At 42.2% G+C, this 19,621-nt stretch overlaps 1 protein-coding gene across 2 annotated transcripts in view; it reads right to left on the bottom strand.

Moving 5' to 3' along the window:
* The window catches only part of DYNC2H1 (dynein cytoplasmic 2 heavy chain 1), a 6,555,988-nt gene that overhangs the window by 3,466,357 nt on the left and 3,070,010 nt on the right, over window positions 1-19,621 (bottom strand). For both annotated transcript variants that reach the window (XM_044072582.1, XM_044072581.1), the window contains one exon: window positions 3,109-3,308. In XM_044072582.1, the coding sequence (XP_043928517.1) occupies window positions 3,109-3,308 (200 nt within the window). The remainder of the gene's footprint in view (window positions 1-3,108; window positions 3,309-19,621) is intronic.

Below are 19,621 nucleotides of genomic sequence, written 5' to 3'. Positions count from 1 at the left end.
GATAGTCAGACCCAACAGCACATTTCTGGAGAGGTACTAGGCTGGACTTTATTCTGATCACAATTCATTCCTAGGCCCTCAAGCACAGCTATTGAGAATTCCAGATTAGAAGACTTTCCTTTTTCTTTCCTTTTAAGCAGCCAGGGTCGCACTGAAGGATGATATTGAGAATTTCTTTTAACAGAAAGCAGATAGACTGGAGGACTTTCTTTGTGAGAACTACGTGATAGATAGATTTGAATAAATGCAGAGCTGATGACTTATCTTCACCCAGCTCGGAGAAAGCACTTTGTGCAACTAAGATTACCATCTCACATGAGAGGAAAGCTTCCTTGCTGTTTGATAAGTCAACATCTTGATCTTTGCCCAGTAGGGTAAGATGTAAGGATAGATAAAATAAAAGAACTTTGAAATTTCAGATAAGTGTTTTGGTACTAGGAATCAAAATTGGAATCCACGTCCCCTTTCTGATGGGGACTTTGGACAGGCGAGGATGAGTAGTAAGGCCCCAGAAAAGGGTTGGGACTGGCTGAAAAATGCTGAGGGCTCCCCGTGTTCCCTAATCCCTGAGAAATGTAACTTTGGATGGATTGTAACCTGGTTTTGATTTGAAAGGGGGCACCTCTTGGAAATGGAATGTGTAAGCGAATTGAAAGTGAACAAACTTAACCTTCCTGGAAAAAGGATTGTCCCAATGATCTTACTGAAGAGAGAGTCTTCCAGGAAAGACTGAATGCCAGAACTAAGGATTCCCCAGCCTCCTGACAGGCAGGTCTGTGGTGATGTGATCCCAGGACTATTTTGAACCAGAAGCTCTGCCAACCTGAGTCTCACCCTTGGTCCTAGCTAGACCTTGAGCTCTGGCCTACCGCGTCTAGATGGGTCTGCTCTGCAGGAATCAACTCCTTCCCTGACCAGTCCATCCCTTCAGAGGCAAGGAATCTCAAACCCTTAACATGCACTTTTCTTCTGCCTTAACTTCTTATAGACTTGCCACATCCTCCATTTTCTTTAAACTAATTATGTCCCTGGGTCCTCCAAGCTGATTTCTAAAAAACCAAACTGCTGCACCTGCAAAAAAATCGCTAGAATTAAAACACGAAACTCAGGCTTCAAACTGATTGCAGCCGCCGCATGCGGCGGGCAAAACTGGTTCTGCAATCACGAGGCCAACCAAAAAGAAGTATTCCGGGGCTTCTGCATCAGAATAAACCCAATTACTGATTGGGACGCCATCAATGTGGACAAGAGCACATCCACATTGCAAAGTATGTTTACCAATTTGTTCAGCAGAATGCATTAAATCCTGTAAATCTTTGTGTTCAGCACAATCAGGAATCAACATCATTTTCTGTTTAATTAGTCCCATAATATGATGATTGCACTTTAACGTATGAAACTGGCAATTTAAAGCCCTAATGGCCAAAGTAGCAGAATTGTATACCTTCTTACATCATCTGTCCAAGGCTCTAGAATCTCTATCAGAAGGGATAGGATTTTTGGCAGTTGTAGCCTTAATGCCCTTTGGACCTTGGGAAATAGTCTCTGGATCCGCAGTAGGATTCTTGAAAAGGAACTTGTGAGAGTCAGGTACTCTGTAATACCTGTCAGGTTTCCTGGGAGCTGGAAGTAAAGTGTCTGGAGACAGGCTAGATTCCAAGAAAGCATCATCTACAATGTCCAGAACAGGGGGGATAGCTAAAGGCCTGTGTTGAGGAAGGAGTAAGAATTCCCTAAACCTCTTTTTGGAATCAGAGTAATCCTGGCTTTCCAGCGGAAATGCTCCCTAAGAGTGTGCAAGGTTTCACCAAAAGAAAAACCTTCTGGGGGGGAAGCAGAGGGAATGGAATCCTCTGCATCAGAATCCTCATAGGTAGATAAGGGCAAATCCTAGTAATCAGAAAAAACAGATATATCAGAATCCTGATCAGAAGAATCAGAGGGAAAATCAGTTCTAGGTCTCTTAGAGGGGGAAGGCTGGCTTCCCTTAAAGTAATAAGGTCTTCAGCCATTCTAAGCATTTGTTTTTTAGGCATATGGGCCTGACCATGCGGTTTGGATGTCGGTTTTCTATGCGTGGGTCGAGTTTTAGGCCTCGATGAAGAAGATGGTGTCAGTTTAAAATGCAAGTGTGTAGGCCTGAATACACCCTCAGAAGCTGGTGCCTGCACAGCGGCTCCGGACCCATCCAAGGTAGAGACATCCGCAGGTTCCATAGTCGAAGAAGCATTTCGCAGCATACCGGACTCTGAATGGGTCTCAGTAGAGGCCTGCGAATCTGAAGTAGCAGATATCAGGGGCTGCGAAAGTGCCTCACTGAGGACCGTTGGACTGGCAACAAGCTTAACAGAAGAGTAGTCAGCAGTTTAGGACCTATGCGGTCTGTCTCTGTCTTTATCCTTGTGTTTTTTTCGGAATATCGGTAGTCAGATGGCTTACCGAAGCCATTTCTGGATAGTTATACAGAGTACCAAAATAATTTGCAGCAAAAAAAGACAGACGACAAATAGTTTGGGGGTTGAATAAAACACAAAACTGACAATGAGGGATGTCGTGGTCTGGGCCTAAACAAGGAATGCAGTACGAATGAAAATCTTTCTGAGGTATTTGCTTTCCACAGTTAACACAATTGTTAACTTTTACTGACATCGGTTAAGAGCAAGAAAAAGGATCCTCAACGGGGTACTTAGCTTTTTTGACGACTTCGGTTCTGAAACTCGAAAACAAAAATTTCAGGAGTCGGCCGACCAGCACTTGCGAACTGCTTCTGCTTCAGGCACCTTGCTGCAAGAAAGACTGATGTAATGGTGTCGGCTGCATGTTTTACACCCCTGATGACCTGACGTCATGGAAGAAGAGACAGCATCCGACGCAGGGATCCATGACTCTGTTATTCAGGTCGGCTGAGGGTTACCTGCAGGCAGATAACCCAAATGTAATGACTGCAACAGTGAAACACGAAGAACATCCATCTCTTCATAAAAGTTTATCCTGAACTCTCTCAATTCTTCATTAAATCAGCGTGCCTTCTACAACAATAAGTTAATGTAAGAGATCATACACCAATACAGTTTATGTTACTGGCTTATCAACAGTTTTAATCTTCACCTGACTTGATATTATTTCTAAGTTTGCTTCTTCAAAAACTTGATGTAGTGCTGTGGTCAACTCTTCATATTCAACATCTCCGAAATCAACCCCAGAGAAAACATCTTTCACTAATGCATCAAATCGAGCACAGTCTGCAAAGGTCAGCTTAGACATGGTGTTCAGACGCAGAGCTTGTACCACAATGTGACTCTCATTAACTAAAAAGAAAAAAAAACAAAATATTACAACCTACAAAATGCACTAGTCCGGAACAACAGTAGCCCTTGTAATGTACACCAACAGTAAAAAGAAGTTATGTCCTTACCATAACGTTCCATGTGGAGTGTTCATCTCGCCTTGGTTATTACACATGGGTTCGGAGCCGATCCTCGGCTCCGTGCCGGCCGACTGCAAGCTCTGCATCGAGAAGAAGCTCGAGGACATCTAATACCCACAATCCCCCTCTGCCTTTACCTCAGATCTAGTTTGCAAGCAAACCAGACATACAGCACGCACACCTGCCAACTATATACATAAAAGTACATATATACAAACATACCAAGAGTATGATAGTAACAGTAATACTGCAACAGCAGAAGGAGAATACTCCAGACCAGGCACCAAATCGAACGTTCTTCCTAAGGGTGGGAGGGTGGGAGTGTAATAACAAGCGAGATGAACACTCCACATGGAACGTTATGGTAAGGACATAACTTCTTTATGTGAGAGTGTTCAATCTCGCCTTTGTTCTTACACATGGGTAGCGTCCCTAGCTCCATGATCCTGAGGAACTCAAGGGAGAACGTTCTTGAGCACAGTGGAACCAAAGGTTGCCCTATCCCTAGAAACCCTGTCCACTTTGTAATGAGAGATAAATGTATGTGGTTTAGCCCAAGTAGCAGCCGCACAAATAGTGTCTAAAGGTAAGCGAGCTGCGTGAGCCAAAGATGTAGAAACTGATCTGGTGGAATGTCCTTTGGGTTTTGCTGATAATGTTTGGTCAGAAGCTTCGTAAACATATGTGATACAGTCAGTTAGCCATTTAGAAAGAGTTCGTTTCGTAACTGCAAGACCCTTTCTGCTGTCAGCAAAAGCTACAAATAGTTGATCAGATTTCCTGTGATCTTTTGTTCTATCCAAATAAAATCTGAGTTGTCTATGGACGTCCAGTTTGTGCAACATATACTCCAATTTATTAGAGTGGTTCTTAAAGAAGGTGGGTAATTCAATGGACTGATTAATATTACTAGAAGAACAAACTTTGGGGAGAAAGGATGGATTAGTGCATAGGGATACTCTGTCAGAATGAAATATTAAATAAGGATGTTTGACAGAAAGGGCCTGAAGCTCAGACACTCGTCTAGCAGATGTAATGGCCACTAGAAATAAAGTTTTCCATGACAAAAATTTCAATGTGCAACTTGAAGCTGGTTCAAAGGGTGGCAACATCAATTTAGAAAGCAACAGGTTTAAATTCCACGGTGATGTCGGACTTCTGACTGGTGGTCTGATATGAAAAGAACCTTTTAAAAAGGCTTTACAAAGTCTGTGAGCCATAATAGGCACACCACATTCCTCTATATGATAGTTAGAAATGGCAGCTAACTGTACTCTTAAAGTAGCCGGGGAAGCTCCTTCATGAAATAATTCAGTCAAGAATTCTAAAACCTTGTTTAACGGAGCTGTAACAGGGTCCAAATGATGTGATTCCGCCCAGAAGACAAAACGTTTCCACTTACTGGTGTAAGTCTTTGTAGTGGAAACTTTATGAGAAGCTACTAAAATATCTTGAACTGCCGATGTAAGGGGAACTGACCTGGCTAAAAAGGGAAGCGGAGCAGCCAAGCTGCTAGATGGAGAGATTCTAGAGATGGGTGAGGAACTCCTGACGAGTGAGTCAGTAGATCTGGCTCTGGGTCCAGCATCCAAGGTCCCCGAATGTGGTGATGCAATAGAAAGGGGAACCAAATTTGACGAGGCCAGAACGGGGCAATGAGAATAATAGTCCTCTGAAGGTTGTTGGCTTTCTGTAGAAACTTTGCAATCAAGGGAAATGGAGGAAAAGCATATAGGAGACCCGGGGGCCAATCGTGTACCAGCGTCCCTGGGGACTTCCCTGGAGGGTAATAGGGCAAAGTAGCTCCTGCATTTGGCATTCATTGGAGACGCAAACAGATCGCAGGTAGGCTGGCCCCATTTGCAAAAAATCCTTCTCGCAACTGACTGTTTGAGGGACCACTCGTGAGGCAATAGTATTGCCCTGCTCAGCCTGTCGGCTATGACGTTGGATGACCCGGGATGTGCGTTGCGATCAGAAAGCGACCGGTGGACTCTGCCCATTGCCAAATTCTCATGGCCTCTCTGCATAGTTGGTAAGACCTGGTTCCCCTTGCTTGTTTATGTACCAGACTACGGACATGTTGTCTGTCTGAACTGCAATGGTCCCTGGAGGAAGAAGGGGAGCAAAGTGTTGCAACACCAAAACACTGCCCTCAACTCCAGAACATTGATGTGCAGATTGTACTCCAGATTGGTCCATTCGCCTTGGACTGTCTGTCCCTGAAAGATGCCCCCCCACCCTATCAGGGAAGCGTCCGTGGTTATCGTCGCTGATGGTGCGGGTAGCACAAATGGTCTTCCGCTGGATAGGTTGCACGTCTGTAACCACCACATTAGGTGTGATTTGCATGTTTTCGTTATCAATATTTCGTGAGTCAGTGGAAGTTGTTGGAATGACCATTGTGCAAATAGAAGCCATTGTAGCACTCTCATGTGCAGTCTTCCCAATGGTATCGCTATGAGAGAAGCTGCCATGAGACCCAAAACTTTCAGAACAATTTGCTGGTGACTTTCTGGACGACAGAAGAAGGGAAATGTTGAATTGAAGTGCTACTATTCTTTCTGTCGGAAGTTTTAGAACTAACTGACGCATTATCTAATTCCGCTCCTATGAATAAGATATGCTGTGATGGCTGTAGCAACGATTTTTCGAAATTTACTGAGATGCCAAGGTGTGTACAAAGTTGTAGGGTGCAATCCCTGGCTTGTATCAGTTGGCCTGGTGGTGGCAGACAGGAGCCAGTCGTCCAGATACGGAAACACCTGGAATCCTAGGCGCCTCAGATGAGACGCTACCACTGCCATGCATTTGGTGAAGACCCTGGGGGCTGTGGTCAGGCCAAAGGGCAGGGCTCGAAACTGATAGTGACTGGCTCCCAGCCGAAGCGCAAATGATCCCTGGACGCCCTGGCCATTTTGATGTGGTAGTATCGTCCTTCAGATCTATTGAGCACATCCAGTCGTCCTTCTGTAAGAATGGAAGGATCGATTGAAGCGTGACCATTCGAACTTTTCCTTCTTGACAAAGGTGTTGAGATGACTTAGGTCCAGATTTCGCCTCCTGTCCCCTGTTTTCTTTGGAACTAAAAAGAACCTTGAGTAAGTTCGAATCCTATTTGGTCCGCTGGGACTGGTTGGATGACTCTTTTTCTAGCAGCTTTGAAATATCAGTAGCTGCTGGGTCTCGCAGATGGGGTGGTACATCTGGGAGTTTTCTCTTTGGAATGGGGTGGATAGAAATGGGATTTTGTAACCTCTGGTAACAATGCTTTTACCCAATTGTCTGAAGAAAGGTTTTGCCAGGCCTGAGGGTATAAAGCTAAGCGACCCCGACTGCCTCCAGAGCAGGACAGTCGGGCCTCCTCTCAGGAGTGCTGAAAAGGTTTGCCAGGAGGTTATCCCTGTCACCTTGGTTTTCGGACCCCTCTGCCGCCAGGCGGCGTCTTCCACCTCTGCCCCCTCTGCCTCTAGAGGGGCATCACCCTGTGTGTTTGGGAAAGATCCTTGGGGTTTTGAAACCACATTTTCCCACGCTGCCCTTTGGGGTACGGTCTGGAAGGGTGGAAAACGGACTCCGACAGCAGACAGAGTCTTTCCCTCCTGTTCACACCGGGTAAGGGTCTCCTTTACTTTAGGGCCAAAAGTGTGGCTCCATCAAATGGGGCGTTAGTAAAGGAAGACTTACAGGCTTCCCCAAACGAACATAAGCGCATCCAGGATTGCCTACGAAGAGCAATCGCTGAAGCCGCTGCCCTACTCGATCCTTCGGCTGCATAGGATATCAGCCTCATGGAAGAGTTCACAATGGACGTAAGGGTGTTGAGATGCGCTGTAACTTTCTCTGAGACAGCGGCATCTGTAGCACCCTGGAGGGTATCTCCCAACTCTTTGACTAGATCCCTCTGTAAACGTGTAAAATGGGTCAAATAGTTCAGGGAGCATAGAAAGCCGCTGAACTGAAAATGCGCTTCCCGTATCTGTCCATGGTCCTAGAATCTTTGTTAGGCAGATGGACAGATGAGGAAGACTCCGACATCTCCTTTTCGTGGCGCTGCCACCACCATGGCGTCTACTGGAACTCCTTTGGTAAGGTAAGCTTTGTCCTGTGGTGCCGTGATGTACTTATTTGGCTTCCTAGGGACTGGTTCCACCGTGTCAGGAGTCTCCCACGCCTTGAGCAATTAATTCCATTAACTCATCAAAGGCGGAGTGACCCAGGAGGAGGAAGGACGGGCACCAAATGCCTTCAGCAAAACTGACTCATCCTCAGAAGGGGAGGGCTTGCCAGTCACCTCTCTGTTTAAGGATCTCCAAGATGTCAGCAAAAGAGTCATCCTCTGAAGGTGACTTAGGGGACCCTTCTGACTCATCTAAGTCAGTATCAGATGTCAAGGATTCTTGTGGAGAATCCAAGTGTCTCCTCTTACACAGTCTTTTCCTGGGAACTTCTTCGTGGGGAGCATCCGAAGAAGCCTCCGAGGAAGTGGGGCCACACTCCAGCGGTGGCTGAGACACTGGTGCCCGACGCTTGGGCGTGGCCGTGGGTGCAGAGGAGGATAACGGTCCTTTTCGGGGAGGAGAAGCTGTACCTGCTGATGTGGTTGTCTGGGTAGACAACACCTTCCTCATGAGGTCGAAGGCCCCCGGGACCCGAGTCGTGGTATGTCCCGGTTTGGAAGAAATGGGAAGACTCTCCGAAACAGGAAGCGAAGGCATCGACCCCGCCGACGGAACCGGATCGATCCGTGCGAGGCCCGAGAGGAGCGTCGGAACCAAACATCGGTCCGACTCTCGGTCCCGGAACCAAGGACAGATCTTCGGCCCGCGACTCCGGTACCGGATCGGATGGAGTCGAGGTAAACGGTGCCGACCGAGAAAAGGACGGTTCTGGCACCGAGGGCTCCACAATCATCAAGTCAGCTTCTTCCGGCTCCGAAGACTGAACAGGTCTCGGAGGAGGAACAGATGGAGATAGTGGCAGGCCTTCAAGTCTCGACATCAACTGAGAGGAGACCGAAATAAGCTTGGACAGGGCCGTATGCTCCATAAGTTTCTGCACCACACGGTCCACGTCGGTGTCGGAAAGGGCTCTAGAAGAACGAGTCGAAGGGATCGAAGACGGAGCCGACCTCAACAGAGTCGGTGGAGGGAGCTCCGTCACCGGTTCCAAGACTCGAGGCTCGAACTGCCAACAGTTGAACACTCGGCCCCAAGTCTGTGGAACCGGTGATCTAACTAGACTCGAAGAGCTCGGAGCCGATGACTTTGGCTCCGACGCCTTCGACCCCTTCGAAGACTTGGATGCCTGGTCCGAAGCATCCAGAGCCTCCTGGAAAGAGGGTTTCAGCAATCCTCTATCCATCAGTTTCCTCGCCTATCTGTCATGACCCTCCCACTAAAAGAGTGACAAATAGAGCAGTCCTCTTGTAAGTGGAGAGGGCCAAGACAGTAGACACAGGAACTGTGGTTGTCTGTGACCGACATTTTTTGGCCACACTGACAACATTTGAAGCCAGATTTTAATTTTTCTGACATAACAACAAGAAAGAAAGACAGTCCAGTAATTAAAAGTCACTTCCAATGAGAAAACAGTCAAATCCGGTAATAAGTGTCAATTCCTGTAATAAAGCAGACTACAACAATACTTAGTCAAAGTTATTCAAGTAGGGGTGGTAGGCCCCGAAAAACTCTGTACCCTTTAGTTAAACTAAGTAACTAATCTAAGGAACCGAGATATCAAAGTCCACTCACACACCTACTCTAACTATTCATAGACTATATTTAAAGAAATTTTTTTGAAAAGTTTAAACAGAAAGATAAATTCTTATCTGTAAAAGCCTCGAGCTAGTCCCCAGCAATGCGTATGCAGCAGCGGCAAACTAGATCTGAGGTAAAGGCAGAGGGGGATTGTGGGTATTAGATGTCCTCGAGCTTCTTCTCGATGCAGAGCTTGCAGTCGGCCGGCACGGAGCCGAGGATCGGCTCCGAACCCATGTGTAAGAACAAAGGCGAGATTGAACACTCTCACATTAATTTTTATAAAGTAAGTCACTATGCAGAATTTAAAACATTTCACCCCAAACCTGAAGGCATATATTTTCCTCCCCTATCAAGACTGATTCTACCACAGCATCTTTAATCAGCTTATTGAAATTCTTCCTGCTACATGAAAAGGAATCAAAAAGTACAGATGTGTAAGTAAACTTACCATAACAGTCGATATTAGAACATATCATTGCTGCAGAAGCATACAATATATTGGATGTCTTGCTATGGACTGGATCCAGATGTCCAGCTTCCAAAGATTTAGGGCAGCTTCCATGCTCTCTAGCCACTGTCCAGCATAAAGGAAGCGGGATAAATACAGTGGCTAAGGTGCCAAAACTTCTGAGCTTTCTTGCTTCATTAGAGGAAGGTTATAGCCCTGAGAAATAGGATCCATACCAATAAAAATCCTATATTCTGGTGTAAAAAAAACAAAAATGGGGAGATGGAAGGAGTGATCGGCTACTGTAGCAGTGCTCTCCTAGAAGATCTACAGTTATGTTAAGTTTGCTTACACAACTGTACTATGTTCATCATTACAGTACTGCAGCAGTAGCCTAAGCTTATGAGATGAGTACCAGAGCTTATAAAGGAAAGGAGGAGGAAGATGGATCAGAGTATAGGAGCTCCTACAGAATAGCCCTAGCAAAGGCTGCACTGCATCAAGACAAAAAAATAAATAAATAATTTTCAGTGCTTGGTAAAGGTTTGTACAAAAGACTCAAGTTGTTGCCTCTAGAAAATTTCTGAAGTCAACCCCTTTCCAATAAGCCACAAAAGCAGCCAGAACTCTGAAATAATGGGCCCTGTCTTTGTCTGGAAGTGACTTGTTAAAGTGGGAATAACAAAAAGCAAAAGTATGGGACAACCATTTAGAAACTGTCTGATTTGACAGCGCTTGTCCCTTCTTAACTTCATAGGAGACAAAAAGCTGATCAGCAGCCATGAAGTATCAGCCCTGTAAATGTAGTATCCAAGTTGCCCAAGGACATCCACATTATGTAAAATTTCTTCTCCCTTATTCTTTGATCTTGGAAAAAACAGGAATATAAACTGTCTGGATTAAGTAAACTCAAAGAAAACATTAGGCATAAAGGAAGGATTTGTTTTTAAAGTAATGTAAGTGGGTATGGCATTTCAGAGAAATGTCATAATGTTGAACCACAAATCATCAACTTCACATTGATCTTCAAAAGATCAAATAAAAAAAAAAAAAAAAGAAAACATCTGTTTTTGTTGGGTAAGCTGGTAAACACACCTATATATATATATATATATATATATATATATATATATATATATATATACATACATACATACACACACATATACACACACACACACACATTTATACATCTACACATACCAACGCTAAGATTCCACTAAAGTGGGGAAAGGGGCAATGTAATGTCATGCACCTAAATATCTGTATGTTTGGGTGTGTATATATATATATATATATATATACATATATATATATATATATATACATATATATATATATATATATACATACAGATTTTATATATATATATATATATATATATATATATATATATATATATACTGCGGTGGTGGTGCTGCGGTAGCGTTGTCGCCTCACAGTTAGACATTGCCCGTTCGATTCTCAGAGCGTCTTCTGTGTGGTGACATGCTTGAATGGGCGTTCCTTCGTTGAAGGTTGTGTGTTAGGCTGAGCAAGCCAGCACGTAAAAATCTACTGCCAATCATTTGTGGACTGGAGTTTCGCTGTGGCGACCCCTAACCGTGAAAAGCCGAAAGACACAAAAATATATATATATATATATATGGGTCCACTTTTTACTTTCTAAATACCAAAATCTCGAGTTTTGAGATACCGAACTCAAAACATCGAGATTTTGGCATCTCGAAAGTGAAAAGTGAACCAAAAAAAAAAAACTAAAATAATGTTTTTCCAGGGGGTAAGCCACCCTGCACCCCCACACACCCCCCTACTTTAATATGCCAACTCTGAGATTATGCTACAGTGACAAGAATGGTAAGCGGGACCGGAGCATTACTGTTCTCTTCACTGTAGTGCAGTTTTTCTAAGTTGGTATATTTAAGTAAGGGGGTGTGGAGGGTGCATGGGGGCTTGCCCCCCAGCAAAAACATTATTTTAACTGTTTTTTTGTTTATTTTCTTCTTCACTTTTTAATTTCGAGATTCCAAAATCTCGACTTTCTGGGATCGGTATTTTGAAAGTCGAGATTTTGGTATTTCGAAATTAAAAAGTGGACCCATATAAATACATATATATATATATATATATATATATATATATATATGCATATATATGTCCCTGACCAAAGACTGAATGATTAAAAGAACAGATATTAGAACTTCAAACCCACACTGACGAAAACCCAGACGCTTGAGCAGTACGGGCCAATATTGTGCAGGAACATGATACAGTGGGGAATGATGTTTTACCCCTTTCTCCACTGGTATATACAATTAACTGGAGGTATAGGGGGCCTTGTCCCCTGCAAAAAAGCAGATTTTGCAATCCTGGCATAGCATTCGAATTTCCAGGCTTTTCAACAGGAAGGGTATCACAGACAGAGTCTCCTAGATTTACTAGCTAAAGTGATTTTTATCTTGACTTATCCCATATACTCTGACCCTCTGGGTCACAGGTAGGATACCAGACTTCATTCAAGCCCTCTGGATTACCTCTGTTTTATTGCTAATGAACAGGGTATAGTAAGCTGAACTAAGCCCTGTACTAGTCAAGAGAGACAAGCACTGATGCTGGCTGAGGTAAAAGGCAATTTTATTTCCTGTGTAAGCAATCATTTAGACACTAATGGGATAAAACTACATCTAGATCTCACACAGGACAAATTTAATGATCATTGTGTGGAAACCACATTTAAGGTAGAAATTGTGTGAATCTGGTCTAATGACTAGGTTTGCCTTCTGTCTTGTTTAATCTTCATCTTAAAATAGGTTTACTTAGTTTAACTAGATATTTCTAAACAAAACATCAGCAGGAGTAAAAACCCTTCTGCAGGTGTATGTTACATTATATCAAACCCAGAAAAATATAACATTTTAGCTAAAAGAAATTATAAAACGGCAAGTAACTTCAGACAAACTTCACCTATACTACAGTACTACATTTCATTTTTAACTCATTCACTCCTGTTAGCAGTGCAACTTCAAACCTCCCGACAACTAAGGATGCAGTTAAAACATGCCTTTAAAAACAAATTAAAATATACTGAGAACCACAACAGATGAAAGACAATAAACGGTACACTTGTTCAGCACCCAGCCATATTTCCAATGGTTATATTAACATTTTATCACATCACAAAAATGATTTTATAATTAACACCATATTACAAAAAAAATAATTTGTTAGTGAAATAAAACAAATAACTGTTAACACTTTTGTAACCATATCAGTTAATCCTACTCTTAGTAGCAGTTAATGCTTGTGTAGGCATGAGTTTGTTTTGATATGCAGCAATTTTGTTAGACGTATATATTTTGTAAATAACTGCAGAGTGGAATATTTATGCATATCTACATAATTTAATTCTCAACCAACTGTAAATATAAAACAATGAGTAAAAAGGTCACAGAGACAAACCAATCAGTAATATGACCACTTAAGGACATCAGGTGTTTCAGCCATATGGCAGTTCTGAATGCCCATAAGATGACAATCCTGTTTTTCTAAAGGTTAGCTAAGCAGTCAACTTAGGCTGTGCTGACAAACTCATAAGAAAGCTGAAACATGCATGACTACAGCCAGTGGGGTTTGCTTTACTGGCATGAATTTGTCCATAGTAGACTTAAAAAAAAAAAAAAAAAAAAGTCATGGGCATTTAGAACTGCCATATAGCTGAAATACCTGATGTCCTTAAGGGGTCATTTGCATATATACCATGTGCGTCTAATACAAGAGCTTTAAACAATCACAAAATGGAAACTCTAGCTTGGCTAGATTTTTCTTTTAATTTTTAACCAACTGTAAATATCTCAAACTGTGCACTTTGAACAAGAGTCAGTGTGAAGTTTTCCTTGTATCATGAAAGTTTTACCACACAGTACCATATGAAATGCTTTTTATTTAAATGCATTAATGTAAATAACATATACTGCATATTCATAATGCTGTAAAGAAAACAATAAGAAATAATTTCTACTACTGCACATCTTATATGATGATGTCACACTCCTTTACATACATACAGGCTGACTGGCTCATGACTTGGGATTCATGAATTCTTCAAAACAGATATTGCATTCCCATAGTTATTCCATCATAACAATAAATCACATTCTTCTGATATCTGCAAAACAACTGTGAACATCAAATTTAACCCATGCTTCACACAGGAAACTGACATTTTTTTCTCTCAGTTGACCTACTGAGTTAGTACTCCTTTAGTCCCTTGGTTACACACAAAATTATGGACATATGTGCAACTACACATTTGGCATATTAGCAATTAGTTAATGAAATGCAGATATCTGTGCAGTAATACAACCGTGACATCAAGCAGCAGTACCTTGTTCACCTGGCATTACATAAATGAGAAAATTATATCATGCAATACAAAAAAATTGTCACTTTCTAATTAACTCTTTCCATCCAATAACACTTGAATTCTGTACTCAGATATTGCATCCCAAACCTTTTGATAAAATCAGGCTATATCCTCAGAGTTCAAACATCCATCAATATTTACAAAACTATAAAGGTTAAACAAGTATAAATATGAAATTGTTCAGCACAAACTAATCTTTGCAATGGTTATATTCATTACATTCTAGGTCTTAAACTGGATTTTATAAGTCACAATAAATACAGTAAATATTAATTTTGTATGTTGTGTAGACAACTTACAACATCATAGCTACAGTTCAAGCTGCACACACAAACTGTCATTAGCATTTGGTTCCTTCAACTGTGAGCTTTAATATGAGACTAAACAGATCTGTCTGCATCAAAAGACTGTTGAAATATGTAAAATGATGACAATATCAATAAACTGCATATGAACAACATTTAATATCTCTTAAGCTGCACTAAGTAAAGGTCAAGGATCAATGCAGCTGTGTTGCCCATCATGTTAGTTTTAAGATTAATTATTTCAATGGCTCGTATGTAGAATAGTTTTGAAATTATTAATGAAATAGGAACCAGCAATGTTAAGTGCTTAGAAGCATGACAAGGATAACATAAGAGTAACAGCTGGAAACATCACAACAGATTAATGATGAGCACAGCACATATTTATTAACTGTAAAGAAACTAATTATAATCTCTGATTATATGCCATACCTCATTCCTTAGCTGTGCAATGAGTGGTTATTTGACATGGAGTTGAACAAAGCTGCCTAATGAACAATGGCTTCTCCACTTCTGCCCACTTATAGCAAAAATTCATAACTTTATTATATGTGAAAAAATACAAATACATAATATAGAAGTGTTTTAGTTAGGCAACCATGATTTAATTTTTTTTTGCTGACCCAACTTATTGGGATAGGACTGCTTTACCACTTAGATATGCACAAAATAATGCAAATATGTCATATCTGGTTTGGATTTCATGTTGGATATAGTACTGAGACAGCCATTATTAAAGTCACAAATGATCACGTAATACCAAGAAATCGCCAGTGTTACTTAATCTTGGTCCTTCTTGATCTTTCTTCTACATCTGATAAGCTGCACTACAAAATTTTGCTTAACTGTCTACTGACATACTGTGGGGTTTCAGATACCATTCTTTAACTGGTTTATTTCCTAAATTACTGGAAATGCCCAATGGATCATTTTTTAGTATTAATACTTTGCCCACTTACTGAGTCACCAATGTTATCTCACAAGGTTAAATTTTGGGTTCAGTCTTATCCTTCACGTGCAAACTTCCACTAGGGTAAGTCACTCAAGGGAATGATTCACAATATTACTGCTATGCAGATGATATACAGGTTTACCTCTCCTTCTTTCAGAATGATTTCGACTACTGGTTAACTTTACCAAAATCTGGAATGCATACAAAACTGAATAAAGAGTAGTCATTTTACGCTCGACACTTCTAAGACAATGACCACAGCCTTTCAGGTCACTTTGAGAGATACAAGCTGCCAAGTTTTAGCACCCATCATTGTTTACAGTGGTGACAAACTGAACATTTCTGATAAGGTTTGAAATATTGATGCAGTCACTGACAACCTATCATTCTGCCTCCGTTTAAGAAACACTGCTCACATCAAAAAACTTCCAAACACTTGAAAACATACTGTATTCATAAAGTACAGTTGTGTACACTTACCATAAATGTAGATGTTCAAGTATATTCACTGTTGCAGTCATTACATTTGGGTTATCTGCTTGCAGGTAGCCCTAAGTCGGCCAGATTAACAAAGTCTTGGGTCCTGCGTCGGTTGCTATCCCTTCTTCCATGACATCAGGGGTATAAAATATGCAGCCGATGCCATTACATCAGTTTTTCTTGGTCCAGATGTCAGGTGCCTGCAGCCGATGCCATTACATCAGTTTTTCTTGGCCCAGATGTCAGGTGCCCCCCTAATGGGAAGCAATTAAATATAAAAGTACAAAGATACACCTCCAACAAAAAAACAAATGCACCAAAAAGGCTTTTAAGCATAGTAAAAGAAAGTAGAGGTACAGTCAAAAGAAGTTAGGAGGCTGGAGGGAGGGTAACCAGGACTGCAACAGTGAATACACTCAAACATCTACATTTATGGTAAGTGTACACAACTGTACTATGTTCTTCATGTTTCACTGTTACAGTCATTACATTTGGGTAGAACCCAAAGCTATGGCTGGAAGGAGGATTTTAGATAACATTAGGGCCCGCTATAAGACCCTGCAAGACTGCAGTGGCAAAGCCAGCTCTGGATTTAGAGAAAATTGGCAAATGATAATGCTTGGTGAAAGTATGTACAGAACTCCAGGTAGAAGCTTCTAGGATGTCCCTGGTAGGGATGCCTCTGAGAAAGGCTGTAGAGGTAGATGCAGCACTGGTGGAGTGAGGTCTGATCCCCTGGGGGATAGGTTTTCCATGGTGCTTATAGCAGAAATTAATGCAATGACTTATCCATTTAGAAATGGTTTGCTTTGAAATAGCCTTCCCCTCTGCCCCTGCAGCAAATGTCACCAGCAGTTGTTCAGATTTCCTTTGAGGTTTATTCCTGTCCAAGTAGAATCTAAGTTGTCTGTGCACATCTAAGGAATGCAGTATCCGTTCCCCTTTATTCTGTGGTCTGGGAAAGAAGGTTGGCAAATGAATGGACTGATTAAGAGCCACACTGGATACCACCTTGGGCATGAAGGATAGATTGGTTCTGAGGGACACCCTGTCCGCATGAAAGATGATGAAAGGCTCCACTGCCATAAGGGCCTGTAATTCATATACCCTTCTAGCTGAAGTGATTGCTAAAAGGAAAGCTGTTTTCCAAGAAAGAAATTTTAAGTCTGCAGTAGCAGCTGTCTCGAAAGGAGGTAGAGTGAGTTTTTCCAAGACAAAGTTTAGGTCCCAGGCTGGAGTTGGAACTCTCCTGGGTGGTCGCAAATTTTTGGCCCCTCTGAGGAACTGTTTGAGCAGTGGATGAGAGAAGACGGGAGGTTCTGTGTTATAATGAGCTGAAATGGCTGAGGCGTGGCTTTTAATGGAGGAAAAAGACAGGCCCTTATGAAGCATCTCAGTTAAGTATTGTAAAATCTGAGGTAAATTGGGCGTTGCTGTGCTCATCCCTTGACATTGGTTCCAGGCACAGAATCTTTTCCATTTTTCAGCATAAGATTTTCTAGTACTAGGCCTCCTTGCCTCTAAAATGATATCCATCATAGGTTTGCTGAGGGATGGTAAAGGAGAGATTAAGTAATTAGCCAGGCTGCAAGGTTCAGTGTTAGATGCGGAGGGTGCAGAATATGGTTCTCCTGCTGAGACAGCAGAGAAGGAGTATGAGGCAGGTGCCATGGAGATAATCATGACACACTGTGCAGGAGGCGGTAGCAGTGTTGGCGCGGCCAGTCTGGAGCAATCAAAATCATGCTGGGTTTGTCCTGTTTGATTTTAGTAGTACTTTGGAGAGCAGGGGCAGAGGGGGAAGGCATAGACTGATAGGTTTTTCCAGCTGAAGGACAGAGCATCCACTTTCCATACTTGTTTGTGGGGAGTCCTTGTGCAAAATTTGTCCAATTGGTAGTTCTGGGGAGAGGCTTTGCTTCTAGATCCTGAGAATGTTGACACCATAGGCTTTTTAGATACCACTGTAGTTTCCTCATATGCAGTCTATCATATGGAATTAGAAGAATGCAGGAGGCCATGAACCCCAAGGCTTGCAGTATTTGTCTTGCAGATAGCAGGGTTTTTGTGGCCACTTGTTTGAAGTAGGTTGTCAAATTAATTTGTTTCTATGGCGTGAGGTAAGCCATCTGGGAAGTTGTATTCAAGCTTGCTCCCAGGAATATAATTTGTTAACAGGGTACCAGGTGTGATTTCTTTTTGTTTATGGTGTACCCCAAACAAGTTAGAACCCTATGTACAAAGGCCAGATGATTCAAATGTATGTCCTGGCTTTCTGCCTAAATTAGACAATTGTCCAGATATGGGTATATTTGAATATTTCTTTGCCTGCAAAATGCAATAACTGGAGCTAGGCACTTTGTGAATACCCTGGGTGCAGTAGATAAGCCAAAGGGCAGTGCAGATAACTGATAGTGCGTGTAGCCTGCTATGAAGCGTAGGTATCTTCTGCAAGATTCCCTGACTGGGATGTGCAGGTATGCTTCTTTTAAATCTAGTGTTGCTAACCAGGCATCTTTGCCTAGCATAGGAAGTAATTGATGAAGGGTAAGCATCTTGAATTTTGGAATCTCCAAAAAGGTGTTTAGAGTAGACAGGTCCAGGATAGGACACCGTGAATTGTCTTTTCTGGGTACCAGGAAAAGTCTGGAGTAGAAACCTTGTCCTTTTTCCTCTTCTGGTACCAGTTGAATAGCTCCCATGCTTAAGAGAGAAAGTACTTGTTTTGGGGCCTCTGCCCACTGATTTGGGGGTAGGTCCGGCCACCCGTTTGGTGTTGGCAACGTGTGGAAGTGAAATCTGTATCCCTGGGACACTATATTTAAAACCCATTTATCCTGGGTAATGAGTTCCCAATTCTTTGCATGAAGAGAAATCTTTCTCCCCAAAGGGGCAGTCAGTTGATAAGTGCTTTGAAATTTTAAAAGGAAGTCATTGAGACAGTTTACCATAGGAGGGAGTCTTATTCCCAGATTTGGAAGTGGAGGCCCCCACTGCTTAGTTCTGTGTGCCCCTGGGACTGAAACCTGGAGCTTTTGCTGTGTCTGGGTTTGGCTTGAGAAGACCTGGAAGGGGCTGGAAAGGACCAATTCTTAGAGGGCCAGTGCCTACTAAATCTAGGAGGCTGAACTTGTAAAAAATCTTTCACAGTCTGCATAGATTTAGCTTTATCTTCCATCTTTTTAAGAACTTCCTCAGCCTTGTTGCCAAACAGGTAGTCCTGATTTAAAGGAGCATCCAACAATTTAGCTTTAACATGATCAGGCAAAGATTGTTCCTTAAGCCAAGCATGCCTTCTGAGCACAGACCCAGTAACAGCAGCCCTGCAAGAGGCCTCAAATGAATCAAAACCACACTGCAAAGTATGCTTTCCAACTTGTTCAGCAGAATGCACTAAATCCTGTAATTCTTTATTTTCTACACAGTCAGGAATCAACATAATTTTCTGTTTAAGCAGTCCAATAACATGTTGCTGATACTTTAACATATGAAACTGGCAGTTTAAAGCTCTAATGGCCAAGGTTGCAGAAGTGTAAACCTTCTTACCCCATCTATCCAGTGCCCTGGAGTCTCTATCAGAAGGGGTAAGATTTTTAGCAGTAGAAGCCTTAATGCCCTTGGGCCCCTGTGAAATAGTCTCTGGATCTGCAATAGGATTTTTAAAAAGGAACTTGTGGGACTCAGGAACCCTGTAGTATCGGTCAGGTTTTCTGGGAGCAGGAGGCAGGGTATCAGGGGCCAAACTAGATTCCAAAAAAGCATCATCAACAATGTATAGTACAGGAGGAATAGCTAAAGGCCTATGCTGAGGTAGGAGAAGGAAA

Source organism: Protopterus annectens, chromosome 5.part0 (assembly GCF_019279795.1).
Source record: "Protopterus annectens isolate FY-2018-M chromosome 5.part0, PAN1.0, whole genome shotgun sequence".
NCBI classification, from domain to species: Eukaryota; Metazoa; Chordata; order Ceratodontiformes; family Protopteridae; genus Protopterus; species Protopterus annectens.
The sequence above is the reverse complement of the archived record's forward strand: the minus strand, read 5'-3'. Positions and strand labels throughout refer to the sequence as shown.